This window comes from Aquila chrysaetos, chromosome 5 (assembly GCF_900496995.4).
Source record: "Aquila chrysaetos chrysaetos chromosome 5, bAquChr1.4, whole genome shotgun sequence".
Classification (NCBI taxonomy): domain Eukaryota; kingdom Metazoa; phylum Chordata; class Aves; order Accipitriformes; family Accipitridae; genus Aquila; species Aquila chrysaetos.
The window spans coordinates 64,461,281-64,483,757 of record NC_044008.1 but is presented as its reverse complement, the minus strand read 5'-3'; the positions used below and the strand labels follow the sequence as shown (position 1 = coordinate 64,483,757).

The following is a 22,477-nucleotide window of genomic DNA, read 5'->3' as shown; positions in this document are numbered from 1 at the left end:
CCTTAATTATATCGTGGAGCTGATGCTGTTTCCACTGACTGCATTCCTTACTAGGGTATCAAGCATAGAAGGTAGGGGGAGAGAATTCAGCCCTGTGAAAACAGCAGGGATCAATGTGCCTATAGTAGTTGCAGTGACATGTTATGTGTTGGAAGCAAACGGACAGGTGGTTCAAGGTCCATGGGCCATGTGGAACGTACATAAAATGTGAATTTCTGAGAATTGAAGTGAGCCAGGCTAAGGACACTGGTTTTGTGGTCAAATACTAATACACATCAGCTCATCTTTCCAGCCAAAACCGGTTGAAAAAGCATAAAAGCAGCTGCACATCTCAGTATGACAGCCCTCCCTCAGCAGTCAGTGGAGAGTCATGATGTTTAGCCTGAGATCAGGCTCTGTCCCTCAAAGGCAGATTTGCACATGCAGTAAATATGTTCTTGTGCTCTTGCAGTGTGGAAGTGTCTCCTTGCCTAGAGCCCAGCTACTGCTTGCAAAAGACAAGGACAATGAAATTCAACCTGCACAAAACAGAAGATGTGGGGCTTGTGAAATACATGCCCAGGTCTCTGCTGTTGCCTATCAACACATTTGCAGGCGTTATCCAATGAAGAAAACAAGAAAAAGCTGGTGTGAGAGATGCGACATTGGGTCATCACAGAGGAGATGGGAAAAGAAAACACACTAAAAGCCACCAATGGTGATTTTACAATGGTAACAGTGTAAAAAGCTGCAACAGCAGAGGTGGATAGTGCTCTGGGAGGACAGCCATGCCCTGCTGAATGACAGTGATGATCACAGCTAACACCCCCCTGCCAAGGGACAGAGTGTTGCTGAAGAACTGAGTTTTAACCTTTTGCACAAGTCAGGGAAAACCTTTGAGCTTCTTCATTTCAGGAAGACTGGGGAAAATACAGCTGAGGTGATGGTGCTTGCTGTGCTTGTGGATCATAGAGCAGTTGCTATCAGTAATATTTATTATGGTGATGTCTGACAGCCCGGCAGGGGATCTGTTGTGTGGGGTTCTGCATAGCAAACTCTTCATTCTGGCACAGGGTGATGTATTTGGGCAAACCAGCAATTATTCCCCTGACTGATTTAGGAAACCTCATTGTAAGCCTGACCACAACTGGGAGAGCACATGTGTCTAATGCAGCTTCTATGGAAGTCAGCGGGAAACCTGCTGTTGTTTCAAAGGGGCCACACAAAGTAACGATGAATGGTGTGAAACAGGGACATGGAAAATCTAGTGCAATATTTGGCAGTAATGAACAGGGTAAGAACAGATCAGGCTGCCTAGGCAGTGCTGTGGGATATGCTCAGCTGTGAATGGTATAGACCTGCTTGAAGAAGAAACCTTCATTGAGCAGACAATGGAGGCTGCACAACAGCTCTTTGACGTCTGAGCTGTACCTTTGAGTCCACCTGGCATTTCGCTGTGGCTTTGCTACACAACCTCTCCACATCTGGTCTGGAGCCTCATGAGCACTGGTTGCCTTCCTCCAGTTGTACATCCCGGGAACAACCACCTACAACCCCAGCAGCAGCGGACCTCTTCCGTGAGGCCAGCCAGCAATACCTCTGCATCCCAGTCTGCCTTGTAGTCCTGGTTTGGTCTGTGTCTGCTGTGCAGGTAAGGGATGTAGAAGAGAAGAGTAGTGCTCCTGGGATTGATGGATGGGCAGGATGCCTGCAAGACTTCTCCGTTCCTCTGGTGCTACCATAGTGTAGAAACCCTCCCCTGGTTTGCAGATGGGCCAGGCTGAGCAGTGACAGCACAGCTCCTGCTTCCACCCAGGCTTAGACTAACCCAGTGTGAAGGATTATCATGTAGGAGGACCCTGTCTTCATTCCAGTTTGTGGCTGACTGAAATAATGGAAGAAACATGGTGTGTATTTATTGACTTTTTGAGTGTGATCTGTGGTTTCAGGAGTGTCTCCAGGGAGTCTTCCCTAAATTCACATTGGAGGTGATTTGGGGGCATTCCTTCTATGACACTATCATTGTTTTATTCTCTCAGCTCCCAGATAACTTGTTACCTGGATTGCCTTCACTCAGCGGTGCTTGCTTGGATCAGCAGCCCAAAGAAAGTGTCCTTTAGCTTTGTATATGTGCATAGCAGCTAGTCATCGATGGGGAGTCCCTGGAGCCAGCTCTGTGCTACAGGGTGATGCTGACCTAGCGGCAGCGGCACTGGCAAAACCCTATGTTAGCCTTGATGGCTGGGGACAAATCCACCCCTCTGTCCTGTCTGTGCCGGGTCTGCCCAGCCCTGGGGAGCTGCATCTCTGGAAAGCCACTTTTGTTTAACCACCCACACCTGGAACAAGGAGCCCACCTCCAGGTATCCCAGTCTGGGGTACTGGAGAGGAGTTTCTGTTCTGCAGAACTGCTCTGAGCTTGTGGGTTGTCTTGGCTGTTTAGGCCCCAAGGAAATCTTCCTTGCATTTCTTGCCACATGCACAAGGCTTTAGGGGTTCAACCCTCAGACTTCCCTGGCCCCTTTCTTTACCAGCAAGCACAGGGCTGCCATATTCCTGCTGCTGTCCTGCATTGTTACCTGGCACAGCAGGCATCATCGCTTCCTGTTCCCAAGCTAAAGGTTTATTCACTCTCACTTTGAATGTACCATGCAGTCCAAAACAACTGCTGAAATACACTATTGGGGGCACAGCAGCTCAAGGGCTGTCGGCAGGCGATGGGTTATTTAGCAGTGTAAAAAGCCTCCAGGTCCCCAGAAATATTTAATCCCAAACCAGCACCAACAGTTGAAAGATCATGTTGGGCAACAGCAACATGACCATTTCCTAAGGAAGCTACCTTGAAATGCTGGCAGATGTAGCCCCTCACTCCCAGCTGAGCCAAGCACAGTCCCTGAGACTTAATGTCCCCCCATGGGAGTCACAAAGCTGCAAGATCTCAGCAACAGTGATCGGTTCTTCAGTACTGTTTTTCACCTCAAAGGTCAAAAACTGTCGATGCCCACCAATGCCAGACTTAGGCAGCAAACATTTTGGCCCTGAAGGAAGCTGAAGTTAGACAGGAACAATTGCGAAACACCTGCTTGCACCAGCTGTTTTCCTCTGCAGGCTGCTGCATAGGGTAACACGGGGTTTAAGGGGTGACCAGCGGCTCTTCATACCTCTGCCTCCTTGGGGCTTCATTGTCAGGTTCATGTACCCTGGCACACAAAGCAAATGCTTACACAGCCAAGAGACGGTGTGCTAGGTTGGAGCGTGGTCTGCAGTGTCCAGAGTTTACTCTGTACAGTTGTAAATTATGTAGATGGATTATAAGTTATTTGTATAGGTGTCAGAGATGATCTGTATCAGAAGGTGCAATCCTTTTAATGCCAATTAAAAAAAAAAATTAGAAAAAAACCCCAGCAGAAACTGTCAGTTTGGTTGGGTTTTTATGTTTGCATGTGGGTGGGGAATAAGATGGTAGGAACAGAAAGACATCAGTGTCATTTGGCCCTCTATGGCTGATGTCTTCTCCTCCCCACCTTGGGGCTACATGCAATGTTACACAGAAAGACTTCATGGGCAGAGCTCTTTTGTGAAGGGATGGGCAGAAATGGCTGAATTGCAGAAATGTGGAAGCGGTAGTCGATAACCCCCATGCTGGCTGCCCCTCCATTCCCCTCTGTACTGGTACGCTCTGTCCCTGCAGCCTGTTCCCCTCAAAGTCTGTCACTTCAAAGCACCCCCTTCCCTTAGTGGGGCCAGCGCTTGGCCCAGCACACGTAGGCTTGGGCTGGGAAAGGGGTGAAACGCTGGCTTTCTCCAAGCATTCTCTAAAGCCCACTGAGCCTACTGACTGCAGGAGCTGCTCATTGATAGAGCAGAAACAGTTCATGAACTCATGTTAATGAGTTAGCACATCTGTGAGAGAGAGAATTTCACAGGTTGTTTTATTTGCCCCTGGAAATCGTGGGCAGTTAATGCAGATCACAGAGCAACCATAGTACAGGGACAGTGTTCAGGTAGGCCCTGTACCCAGGAATTGCTGGCCTCAGAGCAGCTCCATCTTCTGCACAGGGTCTGGGTGAAATGCCTGGAGGAATGTGGCAGGTGGACCTCAAGGAGATAAGGGTGGACATCATTGCCTGGAGGCTGGGAGAGCACAGAAGCCTGAGTGCAGGGTGCATTCATAAATAACAGAGCCTGGAGGTAGGGCTTGCAGGCACAAACCCTTCTGGCACAGCTGTGTTAGGGGTTTTACCTGGCAGGATCCTCCACCTCCCTCTCCAGCTTGTTGGAGAGACTCCCAGCCTTTCCAAGTCCCTCCTGAATATATGTATTTAAGCCATTATACCACACTTGTCTTTGTTACATCAAAATGCCCCCAGCTCTCTGCGTGCCCAGCTTGATGCCAAGCAGAGATGCAAACAGCTCTCCAGCACACAGTGGCTGACGCCGAGCTGGCTTGGCCAGGGTCCGCATGTGTCCCTGCTTAGTGGCTTGCTGTCTCACCCACAGTCCTGGCTGCGTCACGCCAGGTCTGCTTCCCAGTGTGAGTCACTGCCACCTCCTCCTGCACAAACCCAGACCAGCCCAGGCGGCAAGCAGCGCTTTGGCACTTGCAGGTAGTTAAGGCAATCCCCAGCCAGCTGCCTGTGAGCTCTGCATTCTGAACAACCTCCTCCTTCCATCACCTCTCCCGAAATACCACCTAGGACAACCTGAAAACACCCACTGGCTGTAAATTATTAAACACTTTGTGAAAAAAGAATACAAATCACCTCTTTTCCAGGGAGCATTCTGTACCGCAATTAAAAACTTCAGAGGCAGAACGAACCCAGCAATAAGTAGTCCTGGTATAGATCATTTTTACATATGGAAAGAAAATTAATCTCCCACCAGCTCCATGTGAAAACCTACAGACTGATCGAGGGGGAGGACAACGCTGCATGGCCACTGTTAACGGTGGATCAATGTGTTTTTGTCATACGACCTCCCCAGCAGCACCGCTGCAAGGTGCCAGGAATAAATCAGTTCTAACAAACAGCGGTGTTTACAGCCCCATCCATATTTCATATCCCACCAGGGTGATTTCAGTAGTGCTCTGCTCAGGCAGCTCTTCCCTTTTCTTGGCTGAATTCGCTGAGCCCTCCGCAGGCACACAATGTCCAGGCAGTCCTGCCTGCCTTTGCTCTACCACACTCAGAGGACAGAACATAAAGCCGGACAAAAGCAGCCTTCAAACACTGCTTGGATAAATGCGGAACAGGGAAAAGCCCCTCTTAAAGGTGTTTCAAAACAAGGAAAATGCAATCTCCCCATGTCTTGCTTTGTGCTCATTAAAATTGAAGCTCTGCTGGTTTCTGTGCTGCGCTACGCTGTTGGCATGTGTTTTCCAGGTGACCCCAGAAGCTGGAAACAACTCCATAGGATGTGGGTGTCATGATGGCTCCTGTGAACGCTGTTTGCATGAACACATGGCACGACACGCAGAACAGCTGGCTACAAAGTACTGTAATAAAGCAGGACTATGAACACATCACTCAATGCAAGGGAAAAAAATCAAAGAGTCTGTGCTGAAAGAAGGGTATTCCCCATCACGAATGATGATTTAGGAGATCTGACTGCACTGAGCTTCTGAATTCAGTGGTTCATGAGCCTGTTTTTACACATTTCCTTGCATCTTGCCCACTCTGCTGCAGCAGAGGCATTGCCATGTGTGCCGGGACTGCTGGAGACCACCAGCACCTGAACAACTCTTCCCTTATGGAGACGCATAGTGGAAGTGCTCAGCAGCCAGTCCTTCCCGAGCTCCACAGGGCTTGAAAGGAGAGGAGCAGAGCAAAGGTGTTAGCACAGAGGGGAGCTGTGAGCGGAGAGCTGTGGGGGTCGGGTGACGTAGCTGCAACCCTGGGGCAGCTGCCCTAAAGCAGCTTAAACCCTCAGGGTGTGAAATTCACTTGGGAACACTCTGGATAAGCTGAAAGCCAGCAGTGATGCAAAAGGGGACCAGTGCTTGCTGTGGGATTAGGATGTAAATTTGTTTTCTAGTCTTCATAGAAATAAGCCTTAACAGCCCTGGAGCCAGACTGGCTGACTTCTACAAGGGAGTTATGGGGTTAGATTACAGTCGCCTGTGATAAGAGGGGAGCGGATATGGCTGCTCACAAGATGGGCCGGTTACCTGTGAGCAGGCAGGGGAGGGACACTGCAGATGGTCAGGGGATCAAGGCCAGCCCTGACAGCGATGGGGAGGGATGGAGGGAGCTCCGACGCCTGAGCAAAGTGTCTCAAACAAAACCCAGTGCCAGACATTGGCCTTATTCCACTGCCGTGACCCGCTCCGTTGCCTGTGCCGGGTCAGGATGTCCCTGCGGCATGGGGCTGAAAGCAGGAGGGTTATTCTGCAGGGGAGTGGGCTGGGGAGTACCCAATGCCAGGGGGTTGCCTTGCTTGGAAATACATTGTATGAAAAAGGGAAAGCATTTCCTCTCTGCTTTGTGACCAGCATGGAAGGTCTTGGTTCTGAAAGTCCATCCTGACTCTGAATTGAAGAGTTTAGCTTTTTTTTTTTTTCCACATATGAGGAAACACTGCAGCAAACAACATCTCCTTTTGGGACCTGAACCAAGTTGGAACATTCCTGCCACCACTTCAGGGAAAAAAAAAAAACCAAACATGTCCCTTATTTTGTGTGAGAGGCAGCAGAGCCGCTCTGCTCCTTCTCGCAGCGGCTGGGATGCTCTGGGACGAACCGCCTGGTGAGGGAAGGGATGAGGGGACAGACCTCAGAGCAGGCAACCATGGACATCCCACGGGCATCCGTGTCCTACCCCACGGCGGCCTGGGCCTTGATCATACCCATGGTCTGCAAATCTCATTCCCTCCAGGAGAAGGATAAAAATAATGTAAGGATGGAAAACAAACGTTAATCTGGACAGTAAGCATTAAATCTGAGCTCAATACTCAGGCTGGAGCTGACAGTCAGGTTTCGCAGGCCGCTGGCCCTGTAGCAAAGCCTTGCTCCCTGCCCGACGCCCCCCCCCGCCAAAACCCTCCCGGCGTCGTGCACCAGGTGGGGCTCCTCGGCCGGGCCACGGCCCGCAGGACGCCCTTCTCCGCCGGGGCGGCCGGGGCTGCGGAGACCGGGGCTGAGGCGGCCGGGGCTGAGGGGAGACCGGGGCTGAGGGGAGACCGGGGCTGAGGCGGCCGGGGCTGCGGGGAGACCGCGGCGCGGGAACGGGCCGGGCCGCGGGCGTTCCCCTCCCGGCCGGCAGGCGGCGCTGTCCTCCCCGGCCCGCCGTCTCCTGGCAACGGGGCGGGCCCGGGGCGCGGCCCCGCGGGCGGCGGCAGGTGCGGGCCGGGGCGGGCGGGCGGAGGTGGCGGCGGGCCGCGCCGCGCAGGTACGGTCACCGCGGCCCGGAGGTGGTCGGGGGTGCGGGGGTGGTCCCCCGGGTCCCCGCAGGTGCGTGGCCGCCTCGCCGGTGCCCGCGGGAGGAGCATGCGGCGGCGCCATGAGCGAGCAGTGGGACGTCGGCCGGGCCCTGGCCCTCTCCGGCCTCTTCCGTCTCCTGCAGGGCGCGGGCAAGGCCTGCGCGGCCCCGTTCCTCACGCTGTACCTCCGGCACCTGGGGCTGCCGGCCCCGCTGGTGGGCGTCGTGGCCGGAGCCAAGCACCTGGCGGCAGCTCTCTGGGCTCCCCTCTGCTCCCGCTGCCCCAAGGGCCGCAGGAAGCGGCGGCTTTTGGTTGCCGGCTCCTTGCTGGGCTCGGCGGGGGCCAGCCTGCTGCTCACCCTCATCCCGCCCGCCGGCGGGGACGTGGGGTACAAGTACTGTAACGCCAGCCAGCAGCCGGGTGACCGAGGGGCCGCCACCGCGGCGGCCGGTCCGGGCACGAGCAGCTACGGTGTTCTAAGCGCGAGTGCTATTACGAATGCAAAAGCTGTGTCAAAAGAAACAACGAAAACAACCGCTGACGTTTTGATGGCGAGCAGAAAGCCAACGCTAACCAGTTTGGCCTTCCAGGGATTATTTGGCCTGACAGATAGGCTTGAGAAAAAAGGCAGAGGGGTTGGTGAAAGTGATACAAAGACGAATGGCTACTTGGTTGGTCCCTCCATCTGGACAACTTCTGTGAAAGCAGTTAACTGGGAGACACGAGAGCCAGAAATGCTGTCTTCCTACAGACCTCCCTTACATGGACTCGAGAAGGAAACAAGCAGTCTGGGTCCTGCTGCAGTAGATCTTGCTGATAATGCTGAAGAAAGCCCTTATGCTATTGAAAGTAATGAGCTCTCTTTGTTTAAAACAACTCTTCCTGCTGTTGGAGATGCTTACATGTCTGGAAACCTTTCAGACCACCGGAAAGATGCTCAAGATTTCAGTTTCAAGGCAGTGCAAAACATCTTTCAGGACAGAGAGCATCAGATTTTTCTTATGGTACTGGGTGCTGTCGTGCTTTGGGAGCTGTTGGCTACTTCTCTCGAATGGACAGTGGATGACAGTCTCTATGAATTTCTCGACTTCGTTGATGCGACTGATAGGTATGGCAAGCTGTGGATTTGGAATTACCTGGGTGCATCTGTAGGCGCCTGCAGCATTGCCGTATTCGTGGATCAACTGAATTGCTTCCTCAGCAGTACAATCACCCGCCTTGCTGTCCATTTTTATGGCTATGCTCTCCTGATAACACTGTCGTTGCTTGTCAGTGCCTTCATTCCCATCCATGTTCCCAAGAAAACCGACCGTATTAACAAAACCACCAAAGCCCTGGCCCTACTGTGGAGTGACGGCCGAGCAATCCTGTACACCATCACCATCTTCTTCACTGGCGTGGCTGGGTCTGCGGTGCACAACTTTCTTTTCTGGCAGATGCAGGACCGAGGCAGCAGTGAGCTGTACATGGGGCTCTCTGTGGCTGTCGGGCTGCTTGCTGAAATTTTGCTTTATTTCTTCAAAGGGAAGTTGCTGAGGACTTTCTCGAGAAGCAAAATTGTTGCAGTCAGCCTAAGCCTCCTGGCAGTACAGCTTCTGTGCTATTCCTTCTTGTGGACTGCATGGTCAGTTCTCCTTATCCAGATTTTATCTGCCTTCAGTAGCGGTGCTTTGTGGTGGGTGGTTAACATGACGGTGGATGACATAGCCACTCCGGGCATGGAGAGGTCCCTGCATGCTGTTCTCCAGGGCCTCTGCTACAGTGGAGGAGCAAGCTTGGGCAGTTTTGCAGGAGGATTTGTTGTGAAGCACTTTGGCCTGGCAGTTCTGTACAGGGCGTGCTGCGTGTGCCTGGTGCTGTGGCTCTTCTTGTTCTTAATTGTCCAATCTAAATTGCCGCAGCAGAAAAAAATTAATTATTCTCGTCTCCTGGCTGCCGATTCCAGTGATATGAGTGACTCGGACGAGAACGAAAGGGACTGGCTGGTAAAAGCTATGAAGGATGAAAGCTTTAATAGGAATTGGTCACAACAGCATGGGATCAACTAATCTTTACTTGAATGTAGGGGTTGGAGTGGTAATGTGGTATGATGATGATGCCCAGAAATGACCATTAATTCTAAAGTGCTAAATACATACAGTATATATCTGACAGGACAGATTTTTATTTTAAAAAATTTAGAAATCTTTTTATTTTCTTAATTTATAGTGTTCTTGTAGTAATTTTTCCTTTTTAACTTAATGATTTTGCTTCCAAAATCGTAACAAGGTATTTCAGGTATACATTTGCTGAAATGAATGTAGATAAGGTTTTAGTCAAAAAGCAAACTTGAATTGAGTTCTTGCTCCCCAGAGCTGATGCTGTGGAAACTGTGAGCAAAAGTTGCGACCTGTACTTCGACACAATTGAATGAAAAATATTCTAATGCTAACAGCACACTAACCTTTTTCAAGGTGCTATGTCTGTGAACTCCTTTTGCTGAATAAGGGATGAGAATAAAAAAATGGTTCATTTGTTCTGCTTTGATTTGTAAAATCAGGTTTTGCTACAGACTGTCTGTCTTCTCATGTTTTGGGATTTAAGTATGCCACTGCATCAGCATCTATTGGAAAAAACCTACTATGTCTGCTCACAGTCGATGCCTGCTGGCTGTCCAAGTCCAGCAGAGCAGCCTGTGGACTTCCTTGCGTTTATTTACCTAAGGTAGCACCCAGCATTCAGGGTGACCAGGAAGCAGTCTGCCCTCCTGATTTGAGTAACTTCTGTGGGCTGGCGATTAACGTAGGGCAATATTCATTCAGAAGGAACTTGGCATTGGCTGAGTTGATCTGGTCAAAGCTGGTGATCCTCCCTGGGCCAGTTTGGCCCGCGGGCAGCCCTCTTCTCACGTTTCCTATTTACAACTAAATCTGTGTCTTGAACAGGGCCTAAGTCCAGAAGGATCCTCAAGCTGCCTTATATGGCTTGCCTTAACCTCAAAAGCACAGAGATTTCAACACCTCTTCAGTAGGTAAGATTTGCTTACAAATGAAAAGTTGGTGGTCTGATCTCATTAAAAGACCTGTATCAGACCTTAAACGGGGCTGGCAGAGAAGCTTTGAGCCTTACAGTCCTTTCAGCTACCATCAAAAGCTGCTGTCAGTTCATTAGGTACTTCCTTGGTCAAGGTACTACATCATTCTTTTGCAGAGGGATAGATTTTAATAACATCTTCCTAGTGTTTTACAAGCCATAAGACAAGCAGCTGCAAAAAGCAAAATATTTATTTAAATGCATATTTAATTTGTAATATGCAAATGGCATTGCAGTCTGTCACCCTGCTGCGTTCTGGACTCAGTAGAAAGTGGTTGGAGACAAGGAAAAGCAATGCCATTGAAGATGATCTCTTTTTCTGTATGCATGGATTCCAGATTATCTGTACATCACATGCTTTCAGGGCAATTAGCTCTGTTTTCCTGGCACAAATCCCGTATGCCATACAGAATACTCTACTAGAATGACTCTATAGATAGAATTGTCCTCATGCCAAGAATAGCTGGAACTTTTTATTAAGATGTTACCTTCTCCCAGGAATTCAAACTTGAGAACAATTTTAGTGTCAAGCATTTATCCCGGCTTTATTATCATATAATACCTCAGGAACTCTAATTACTTGTTAATAGAGTATATGACTTAAGTCTTGAGTAACATAACTGCAAGCAACACATCGTAGAGTAATGTGTGATTCTGTGAGATGAATGCTGCAGAAATAGCTGGAATGGTTTAAAATGCAGTTGCTTCTTCAGCTGGAAGTCACTGCCCTCATTTGAAGCCAATGAAATGGGTGATATGTGCTGGTTTTATCTGCTTCAGCACAAAACCAGCTGCTGTAATTCCAGTTTTGCAAAGAGAAACCTTGAAAAGTGCTTGTGCAATCCATCCTGTGACCGTGGCAGAGAGGCGATAACGGCTGCCTGGCAGGGACATGGTGTGACTCCCCCGGGGTTCTTACCTCCACGGTCATTTTGGCCATGGATGTTTAGATGTGCTCAGCCACTGCTGCGATGAACTGGGATTTCAGGTGTGGCCCAAAGTTTAACTTCAGTATAATAATCTTGCGTAATAAGATTTTTTTTAAAGTTATTAATCCAATAAACACATTTGGTGCTGATTCAGGGGAGAATTGTATTTATACAGTGTGAAATATGTTCTGAATTACAAACCACTATGGAAGTCAGGGTGGCAGAGGGCTCATTCACTGAAGAAATTGCATTAATTTGGTTAAATCATTTTCCACTGAGGTTTATACGGTTTCTGTGTGTGAGCTCTATAACATAGGTGACTCGATTTCTTCCGCTCTGATGGTCACAGACCCTGCAAGCCAAAAGGGTAAGGAGGGAGGTGGACTTAAATTGCTCTGTGTGAGACTTCTTTGCTGTGAGCATGGCTTTATTGTTCTTGCAGAAGTAAGAATGTGCTAAGGCATTTAATGCTGTTGGGAATAAGATGTAACCAAGAAGAACCAAACTGCCTTTGGGGAAGATAGATTCTCTTGACGTATTTCCAACCACATCAGCAGTTATTTTTGCATTACTTTGCAACTATTTGCTAAAAAATGGATGTAGAAACTTCTGTTTCTTTAATTTTTTACTCTTAAACAGCAATTCTAAGGATAAAAGTGATTATAAAATCACATAAGATTTTACTGTTTGCCTACTTCATGGTGAACTTCAAGCAAATTTCAGAGGCTTGTATGTAGAAATACTTTTTTTTTTTTTGTCCCTTGGTGTCAGTCCAGGGTCTAAGTTGAGCTGTGTCCTTCTTCTCTGAATACAGTTAGGTTTAATTGAGCTCAGGAGGCAAACCACAGTTAGTGTTGAGGAACAAGTTCTGCACAATGACAGTCTTTGTAGCTCCTAGATTTTAAATTTCACATAGCTTAATGTATGTGTACTTTGTGGGAGGTTTCAAAGGATCTAAGTAAATCAGTTTTATTAGATGAGACGTCATTTGCCAAAAAATGACAAAGGCCTCTTTGCTTATCATGAAACAACTTACAGGCCCTGCAGGTAGTTTCGGTATACAGCTGATGCAGCTGAACTGGAATCTGAGTAACTCATTGCATCAGACACCTTATCTTGCTTTTTAAAAATTTGTTCCCAAGTTATAAGGGAACTAAAATTGCACATTCTGTCCTTTTGGCAGTTATTTTATGGTGGGATATTGCAAATGTTTCCTTCAGCTTCTTTCTCTGTGCACCTCACATCTGTGATTGACTTGAATAGTGTGGCACTCTGAGAATGTGAAATGGGGTAAAACTCAGTGGGCACTGATCTCTAAATGTTCATTTTTCTTGTGGATATGATCAGCATGGTAAGGTCCTTTCCAGTGTTCTCCAAAGATTTCTGTAATTCAGCAACCAACCACAGCATGTTTTTGTGGACTGTAGTGAAATCTGCCCAGATGAATTCACAGGGAGGCTTTTGTATTTTTGTAATGAGTCGTTTCCCAAAATCGTAGATGTTCAGCAAACAACCACAGCATGTTTTTGTGGACTGTAGTGAAATATACCCAGATGAATTCACAGGGAGGCTTTTGTATTTTTGTAATGAGTCGTTTCCCAAAATCGTATATATGGTCCATTTAAGGTAAGTCCATTTAGCTGTAGTTTGATTAGAGGGGGAGAGTGATGTTTTTGAGAGCTGCGGAGTTATTCTGCATGTTCTGAATCTTAAAAACAAGAGCTTTTGAACTGTCCTTTCTTCCGTGACAGGGTGTAATGCCTCTAAGGCACGATCCGTGCTGTCTTTGGTGCTGCTAGTAAAAGTGTTTCTCGTTTTGTTGATCTTTAAAGTACAGACAAGACATTCCCACTCTGGTTTGAACTCTTAGGTGAATTATGATTACAGCATGGTACCAAGATTCTGTGCCTTTATAATATGGGTCCCATATAGACTTCTTACAAGTATCAGGCAGCTCCTGACCATTACTGGCATGAGCACTAAGCAGTACTAATGCAGGGGAGGAAAAAAGAGTCTATCTTGAAATATCTTGACACTCTCAGCTTGGCATCTGTATCGATGTATTTATCAAGAGGGAGCCAATGCAGAGGAATATCTGCTAATTTAGATTGTACATTTCTCAGGGAACAGATTAATTTTTTTCTGTGTGGTTTCTCTCTGGGGCCTGGTTTTGCTGTAATATAAATGACTTTTCTGGCCAAGGGCAATTTTTTACTTTAAATTGGGTATGTTGAGACCATAAAACTGTGAACCCAAGTGTAGAGGTATGAGACAACTTTGAAATTAACCTTTGTGTCACCTTTAATATTTAGAAATCTTGCCTGAAGAAATCAAGGAACAGAAAGCATAGATATCTTATCAGGACCTCACCAGTAGAGCAGACAGGGAAGTTGTTGGTAACATGACTTCATTTTTGAAACTTTGAGAACATTTCTACCTCTAATCAGGTTGAAAGGTCAGAACTATGGAGGTAGTTACAACACTGAAAATAGTAGGCTTGTGTTAACACGGGTTTTTATTGTTAGTAAAAGGAATTTTGAGTCAGGAAACACAATCACATGCTGAAATAACTTTAATATTCAAAGCATGAATTGAGAAACATGAACTGGATTTTTTGACAAATCCTAAGGAAAATAAATACATTAAATAACTCCAAACCAGTTATTCTAACGTGTACGTCCCTCCACAGGAATAAGCATTCAGGTACTTGAGACTACAGTCCTTTCTCAACAACTGACAAATTAAAATACTCAGCTTCCTTCTGTCATCAAGATGCGCCTAATTGAGTTGGCAGTGAAGCCAACTGTGAGCATCACCTTGGAAGTGTTTTTGAAGACTCAGAATTTGTTGAATGTGCCTTAGCGGTGTCTGTTGTTTGCTGTTGCCTACGCAGGTTGTTTCTTCAAAGAGCTTCAAATGACCGTGTCCATACTGATGTTCTCCAAGCTGCATTTTAATTCTCTTTGTATTTGTCAGCACCTTTCAAGTAGTACTGTTGCTTGGTACTAGATGATGTTCTGTTTATAAGCTTTTAATGTATGTGTACTTACTGTTGTGTAGGTGCTTGATTTCTACAAAGTGACTGTATACAGGGAAATACTAGCGCTTTTAAGAAATATTCTGCTAGTGCCCTGAAAGTGTTGCTGTTAGTGACTCTTCTCTCATGTAGACCGATGTAAAAAGTCACTTCAAGACCCATTAAAACTTCTCAGCTGTGGATTCAAGGACATAGAGCATACCTGGGTGAAGGAAGAACCACAGCGTACGCCTGTCAGGCAGTTTGCATGGGGCACACCAACTGTTTCTCTACCATGTGGTGCACTTGGTTTGCATTTACCTCTGCAGAAGGGATTTGCACATAATGATTACATTCAATATGGCAGACCAAATAGCGTGCGTTAATTGGATCATAACTCTGTGTATGACTCTGGACTGTTTGATTTAATCCCATGCATTTATTAAGAATAAAGTGAGTTGAATTCAAGTTGCAGCCCACATCAGATCTGGCTACTCATGGCAAAAGTAAGGCTGTAGAGTATTTGACTGAAGGACTGATTAAAGTATTTACACGTTCATTTTCTCTGCATTGTGGAGCAATCAAAACAAGGTGAGTCACATCAGACCATAATCAGTTCATAATTATAGTGATGGTGGATGCTCATCATTTAATGAGCTGAGGAACAGCCAGTTGGAGGCTATTCTTACCTTTCACGTTAAAACAAACCAACCACAAAATCCTGAAGTGGCTGTGTCCCTCAGCTGGGCTTTGCCTGTCTAACTGAGCGCCTGGGAGTTAAAATTACAGTGCAGCTGCCTTATAAAACTCAGGGCATTCCTGAACAATTCATTCAAATAGTGAAACTTTATATTTTTCAAGAAACACTATTTCAGCTGTGGGGTGGGTTTCAGCACGCTTCTGTGGCTTTGTGGCTTTGTGTTGCTCCTGTCTGTTTTCAGAGGATTGCCGAAGTGAGGTGCTGCTGCGGCCGCTCACAGTTCCCCGGCTCTCGGACACTGCTGCTGCATTTCAAACCTGGAGCAGAAGTTCCTGTGTCCTTTTCTATTTTTTTTTTCCTTTTTCTGTGCACAGACTCTTAATTTTTGTCTCCTCATTTTGTTTATATGCCACAGTTATCCTCAATGAATGAAGCACCGTCTCCCTTGCACATGTTCTGGTTTAAAACACTGCACCACGTCAAAAGTCAGCAGCTCCTCTGTGGTTTTTGAAGATGGGAATTCAAAGATTTTGCTCAGATTTATGTCAATTCCCGTAAGGATGTTTCATACGGATTAGCTCGGCAGCCTGTTTCCTGAGGGAGGGGAGCTGCTAGAGATGAGGACGCTGCAAGGTACTGATAGCAGATACCACAGTCTGGTATTTCTCTGCAGGAGGTGATCCTCCGGACCCACCCCTTATAGTGCCATGCCTCTGTTTTGCTCACTGATAGTTTATTTTATTGCATTGACTGTCGACTTCTAGCAATGTCGCTGCCAGCCAGGCGGGAGGACAGCTGGGTGGCAGGATGAGAAAGCAGAACCCTGCAGCTGCTCCCTCAGACCTGGCCTTCACCTCTCCGCTGCCATCGCCCCTGCTGCTCTCCAGCCCAGTGACTTTGCGCGTCGCTTCCCAAAATGTGCTGGAAGGTGTCCCTGAGCCCCCTCGCGAAGGTGGCATGTCCCCGAGCCCAGCCTCACCCTCGCCTTGGGCCTGTGCTCTTGCACAAAGCCAGTGTAGGGATATCAGTGTCACCTGCAGGCACGTCCTAGCAGAGAAGCATGTCCTAGCAGAGGACATGTGTCCCCTCCATGTGTTTTGGGGAAGGTGGTGCTGAGGCGTGTGCCTCCATGGAGGACCGCAGGTTGTGAAACCTCGGTGGAGTAAGTGCTTCTGGTACGAGTGAGTGAGAAGTGTAAAACCCTGCGAGAGGGAGAGTTTACAATCCACACCCTGTCCTCACCTTCCCCGTACCAGTTTGCTGGCACAAGCCTTCAAGATGGTGGGACTGGTCCTTGCTGTGTCCCACTGGAGAGCCTGGCCGGAGGGAGGAGAGGGGCAGCGCTCGTCACCGGGATCCCCGTTGCTGTGGGTGCTGCCAACATGCTACGGACCAACCTTTGAATTTTGGGCCAACGCACAACTTTGAACATTTTCTAAACACTTGCTGTTGTATTTTTCCATAGGGAAAAGTTACTTTTACTGGAAAGCGCAGCTGCCCCTCCTTACCTCCCTCCTCACAGGGTCTTCTGGTGGGGACCTGTTTCATGCCGTGCCTCACCCCACAGCCCGCCCCGTGTCCCACACAGGCTGCGCAAAGCCTGGTCCTCTTTAGCGACAGAAGCAACGCGTGTGCCCCTCCCGCCCCCCCCGCCCCGGGCAGACCCACCACGAAGCCTTTTCCAGCTGCCGTGCCAGATGGGGCTACTTTTATTTTTTTATGCTTTTATTGCTGCGGTTTTCGGGAGACTTGCGGGGCTGCGGAGCACCCGCTCCGGGTGGGTTAGAGGGGGGCCGTGCCGCCGGTGCCGGAACCCCGGGGAAATAACCGGGCTGACGCTGCAGGGGGGTCCCGGGGGGTGCGGGGCGGGGGGAGCGGGGCGCTGGCGCGGGGGGCGGCGGCCGGCAGAGGGCGCGGAGCGGCGGGAGCCCCCGCCCGCCCCGGCGGAGCGGAGCGGAGCGGAGCGGGCAGGGCTGCGGCATGGAGGGGAGCAGGACCCCCCCCCCGGTACGGATCGCTGGAGTCCACCCGGTGGCCGCCCGCCGGCGCGGGGCCAGGTGAGCACGGCGGGACCGGAGCGGGCAGAGGCGCTGCCGGATCCAAACTTACCCCCCCGCCCCCGCCCCGACCCCGGTGGCTCCGGGACTCCCCGGGCATCCGAGCCCCGGGAGCTGGCGGGGAACGGGCGGCTTCATCCATCAAAGGGGGCCCCGCGGCCATCGGGAGTGGGGCAGGAGGGATGGGGTGGGGTGGGGGGGATTAGAAGGACGGAGGGAAGGGGTGGATGGAGAGGAGGGATGAGCGGAAGGGGGGATGAAGGGAGGGAAGGGCTGGATGGGGGAGAGGAGTGAATGGAAGGAGGGAAGGGCTGGATGGAGGGGAGGAAGAATGGAGAGAAGGGACGGGATGGGAGGAAGGATGGAGGGAAGGAGGGATGGCCGGAGGGAACGAACCGGTGGAAGGAGGGATGCAGCCCGCCAGCCGGCTGATGCTGCCCGGAGGGACACGGAGCCGCTGTGCTGTCATGCCCGGTTGCGGGCATGGCTGTGACCGGGAGACGGCTGCCCACCCTGTCATTCTCTGCCTTTTCCCCTCTCTGACCAGTTCCTCCAGTACGAAAGGGGGTGGGCAGAGGGGGAACCCGACCAGGGGGATTGTCCTGGGCAGAGTCCCCGACCTTGGGGTGGGAGGAAGGGGCCCAATGCGGGGCTGTGGGCAACATCCTGGGGAGCAGAGGCTCCTGCAGTCCCTCTGCCCTTGACATCCCTCCGACCTCTCCCCTTCCCCATCCCTTTCTGCTCCCCCTTAGCCCCTTGCACCCAGGGGGATAGGGACAGGCAGCTGGAAGGGCAGGGAAGGAGGGAGGGAGCAAACTCCAGCATCCTGCTTGGTATTACTGTGGGGGGATGCTGCCCGTCAAGCTGCTCATCTCCTTGGTGAGCTGCCTGAAGTTTTAGTCCTTCTCCTTTGTGCCTTTCAGCATGGCAATATGTATCCTCCCCCCACACCTCCCTTGCCTGGGAAGTGTCTATGTGGAGACCCTGCCCTTGGGGGGTCTGAGAACTTCCATCACCTGGATCCTCTGCTCCCAGCAGCTGGGTAACATCAGGGTGGTCCAGGGAAGGGTCAAACACTTGCTGGACTCAGGGTGCTGGGTATGACCCGGGCATCCCTGCCTTGGGTGCCTGCGAGCAGCGTTGTGGTGGTTGCGATGTTTGCTCGTTCGATGCAGTTTTGTAAACTCCCAGTGCCTGGGGGACTCTCATGATGGGTGAGAATGTGACAACAGTTGGTGTCTGTTTTTTGAATGCTGCTCTGCTGTTTGCTACCATCCCAGAAAATCTCAGGCCAACCCTGTGAAGCACTGAGCACACGCAGCCTCTTGCCCTGCTTGTGCTCAGGAGGTGACCCAGGGGAAGAATGCACAGAGCAGCGGGGTGTTGCGAAGGGGCTACGCCCCTGGTGATACCCCCCGTAAGTCATCTTGGGGTACCTCATCCGTGAACTCTAGTCTTTTTAACGGCTGCCTAACATGGCCCCAGTGGTGCTGGCTGTGCCAGGGGCTGCACAAACACAGCCAGATAAATCCTCCCTGGCTGCAATGGGCCAAGGCTCCACATTTCTCCCTGGTTTACTAGAGCAGGGAAACAGTGCCATGGTTTGCAGGCTGCCAGTAGCTGTGATCCCTCCCATCTGAGCATGATCCTGTCCTCTGGGACCAGCATGCTTGGCCACGCGTTGTTCAGTCCTGGAGGCTCGTGTCCCTCCTGCCAGGCAGTGTGGGTGGTGGGGATAGCATCCCCTCTGACAAGGCTGCCCCAGAGCCGGGCAGCGGGTTACCATCTCTCTCATTATCGAGCTTGTGGAGCAAGGGCTGAATGCCCCCTGCCCGTGCTGCTTTCTATGGCAGAGAAAAGCAAAAGGCTGAGTTAAAGGCCTCTTGGGATGGAGCCCAAGTAAAGAGCTCTGACCTCCTCCACGGGGGACTGTCAATCAATTGCCCAACTTTAATCATGAAGTAAATTGCTTGAAACTCAACCCTGCGCTGGTTGCTGCTGTGACTCATCTCAGGCTTGCTGCTGGCTGTCTAAATGTTTTCACCAAAGCCATATGGAGTGGAAGTCTCCAGCTATTATACTCCTCATTAAAGATACTTGCTTCCCCTGGGCCATGTGTGATGATTAGAGCATCTCCAAGTTTAAATCGAAGCTTTCTCCCCTTCCTTGACTTGCCAGGTTGAAATGGTGCCAGTCAGGGGTCCTTTGGCTCAGGCAGCATGGGCTTGATTTCTGTGTCTGGCCGTGCTGTTGCATGTGCAGCTGTGGGAGCAAAGGGACCCCTGGACAGCGTGGATGCACATGGGTGTCATCCCTCTCCATCCCCAAAGGGAGACTCAGGACTGTGAGCTTGATCACGGCTTTAATAAACATTCCTGCCTTAGGCCCTCACTGGTGCCAGACACTTAGGGAGGGTGTAAGAAACCCATTCTCAGCTTTGGCAAAACCATCTCCAGTGAGATCTTTTGCCCAGCTCTCTGCTTACAGGCTGTGCCGGGTTTTAATCCCTCATGAGCTCTGAGTGTCTGTACTTGCCATTTGTGACTGCTGTATGGTGCTGCTGCCATCACACAGGTTCATGGGTGCACGGTGCCCTTTGGTCTCACCACCATCTCAGGAAAGCTGTGATCAGGCCCCATGCCTGTAGCTGCTGGGGTTTGGGATCTCAGCATCACCCCATATCTGCCTGGAGAAGCATCTCCTGAGGTAGGGAAGATCCATGTACATCCCAATCGGTGGTCACAGACTGATCTCATTACATGGAATCGCAGAGGAATTTGGATCAGGAGGGACCTCTGGAGATACTGAGTTCAACTACTTGCTCAAAGCAGGCTTAGTAGATCAGGTTGCTCACAGTCCTGTCCAGGAGGTATCCCGGACCAAAGATGGAGATCCCACAACCTCTCTGATCCTTGTTCCAGTGTCTGAACAACCCTTCAACCTGCTTCTCTCAGCCTCTCCTCATCTGTCTCGTGCTCCAGCCCCCACCCTCACTCAGATGTTCAGGTCCTGGCATGATCACCTGTGGTCCTGGGCAGATGCAAGGAGTGTCCATCAGCAAGTTCATCTTCCCATCCTATCAGCTGCCTGTTAGTCACCTGTAAGGATTCATTGGTTTCTCGTGAGGTTTAGTAGATGGTTTTGGTGCAGAGGCATAGCTCTGTGTCCCCTTGTCCAGGTGCTTCCTCCCATGGTTCGTGGAATTCATTTTGCAGGAGCATTCTCCTGGCACTGCCCTCCCTCTGCTTCTGCCCTGAATTAAGCAGCTCCAGGCACATGACTACCCTCTTAGAGCTTCTTGTCCAGGACTTACTGCTTTGGTGAGCAGTTCCCTGGCACACCTGAGGACACATCTTGCCTGAGGGATGCAGAGTAACCACACCACCTGAAGGCACAGCCGAGGGCTGAGGACCTTCCAGCTTGAGCCCTGCAGCCGTTGCTCTGCTGTGTGGTGTAGACCTGTTCGCTGTCCCCATTTCACAGGATGCTCCTGACCTGCAGCAGGAGGCTGCTGGGGAGTGTCCTACAGAAAGGTGACTTTGGGGGAGTGCGTGAGGGCAGCTCCTCTTGGGCAGGTTGGTCCCAGCCACACCGTATTCCCTGTCTTTGATGGGAACCCACCCAGAGCTGAGCCAGACACTTTCTTGCTCTCGTGGGCAGTTGCCTACAGGCTGAAATTACGTCCCGGCCTCCTGCCACAGATGGGAGAGAGCAACCCAGCGCTGCCACCTCCTCCCTTTGTATACACAGGCAAAGATTCACCTTTCCCATCTGGGATGGCTTCTGCTGATGAGTTTCTGGGATGAGAAGGGAGAAGAAGCAATGCTGACACCTTTTTCAATCCCTTTCACTCACCCACTGGGAAACAGCTGGCTGATAACCTCAGCCAAATACTTCTGCCACCAGTGATCAAAGATATTCTGGGTTATTCACCCACCCACACAGGCCAGGAGTGACAGTCCCCCTCCCCCAGACCCACTCCTGTGCTCCTAGGGGTGATTAGATTTGTCCTTGGCTAATGAAGGTTGCAGTAAGCTTGTATCTTTGTTTATTGGCGCATCTGTAAAATAATCAGCGTTGTCATTTTAGCCTGGTCACAGAAGCGACACTTAGAGCAGTGCAGCTTTCTCCTGACAGGTCTAGAGCTGCACCAAAGTACAGCCAAACCCCAGGGAGTGGCTGCCTGCAAGTACATGCCGGCTGTACTGTCTGCACCTTCACATGTGTTCTTACCTGTGTGCCTGCCATCATCTGCAGGGAGATCCTGCCTGTCCCTGGCGCATGGCCCCAGCTGCCCACCGGCGCTGGGTGTGGGCGCATCGAAATATCCTGGGTAAGAAGAGCTCCGGGGTGGCAGAGCAGCAGGATGCCTGGGACGAGGGACCTCAGCATCCTGGTCCCCTAGCAACTGCACTCTGGTCCCCTAGCAACCGCATCCTGGTCCTGTAGCAACCACAGTCCGGTCCCCTAGCAACCCCCTTCAGGCCCGTAGAAACAAGGCTAAGAGAGGGTTTCTGTGCCAATTTGTAGCAGAGCCATTGAGCAAGAGCTGAGGGAGGGCAGCGCATCCAACCCCACACTTTGTCCGACCCGTGTATTCATCAGTCTGTCCTGAGCAGGCACTGGTTCCTGAGAGCATCCTGATGGCTTAGAATGGGGAGCGATCGAGGATTCTGCACGCTGGCATTAGCTGAACATGGCCTTTGTGGCTAGGGGAAGGGGGAGATAATCTCCAAGTAGTCCTCATGAGTTTCTAAGCCAGAAACAGCAGAAATCTATTCTCCAAACCAGTCACACTAATCCAAACCACTCGTATTTCCACTAATAAACCTTCTCTGCCAGCAGCCTTGGAAATATGCCTCACTCTCGGAATGATTTCTCAAGCAGTTTTACATGATGGGTAGAGGACCACTTAGTGCAGAGTGTTTTGCCTTGTGTCTTAACGCTGGTCTCTTCCTACCCTGTAACCCTCAGCACTGGCCTGGGTCCCATTTGGGATCCCCAAGCCACATGCTCCAGCTCTGACATCTCCAGCTCCCAGGCCTCGGCTGCCCAGAAAATCCTGCTTCCAGAGTTGGTGCTCCCTGGCTGCACTTTCCCCTCTCCCTGCACAGGGAAAGTCCCAGGGCTGCAGGAAGGCAAAGTCTTGGAGTGGAGATGTGCCCTGTGAAGATTCAAAGGAAGCAGAATTTGCCCCTGCTGTTTGTGATTTCTAATGTTTTCTCAGAGCCTGGCTTTGCAGTAGCTGCTAAGCCTCCTCTCACCAACCTGTGCTGTGTGTACATCACAGGAGAGCCAGATTAGCCTG

General features: G+C 50.3%; 2 protein-coding genes across 9 annotated transcripts in view; both read left to right on the top strand.

Moving 5' to 3' along the window:
• Positions 1 to 6,443, top strand: part of PIK3R6 (phosphoinositide-3-kinase regulatory subunit 6) — a 40,779-nt gene extending 34,336 nt beyond the window's left edge. For all 5 annotated transcript variants that reach the window (XM_030016060.2, XM_030016064.2, XM_041123796.1 and 2 more), the window contains one exon: positions 452 to 6,443. In XM_030016060.2, coding sequence (XP_029871920.1) covers positions 452 to 608 — 157 coding nt within the window. In that variant the 3' untranslated portion in view covers positions 609 to 6,443. The remainder of the gene's footprint in view (positions 1 to 451) is intronic.
• Positions 6,444 to 7,370: 927 nt separating this feature from the next.
• MFSD6L (major facilitator superfamily domain containing 6 like) overlaps positions 7,371 to 22,477 on the top strand; it is a 31,425-nt gene continuing 16,318 nt past the window's right edge. For 2 of the 4 annotated variants that reach the window (XM_030015737.2, XM_030015738.1), the window contains exon 1: positions 7,371 to 8,850. In XM_030015737.2, coding sequence (XP_029871597.1) covers positions 7,476 to 8,850 — 1,375 coding nt within the window. In that variant the 5' untranslated portion in view covers positions 7,371 to 7,475. Of the gene's footprint in view, positions 9,020 to 10,319; positions 14,881 to 22,477 lie in introns of those variants that run through there. The other 2 variants (XM_030015739.1, XM_030015740.1) reach the window with 2 other exon arrangements.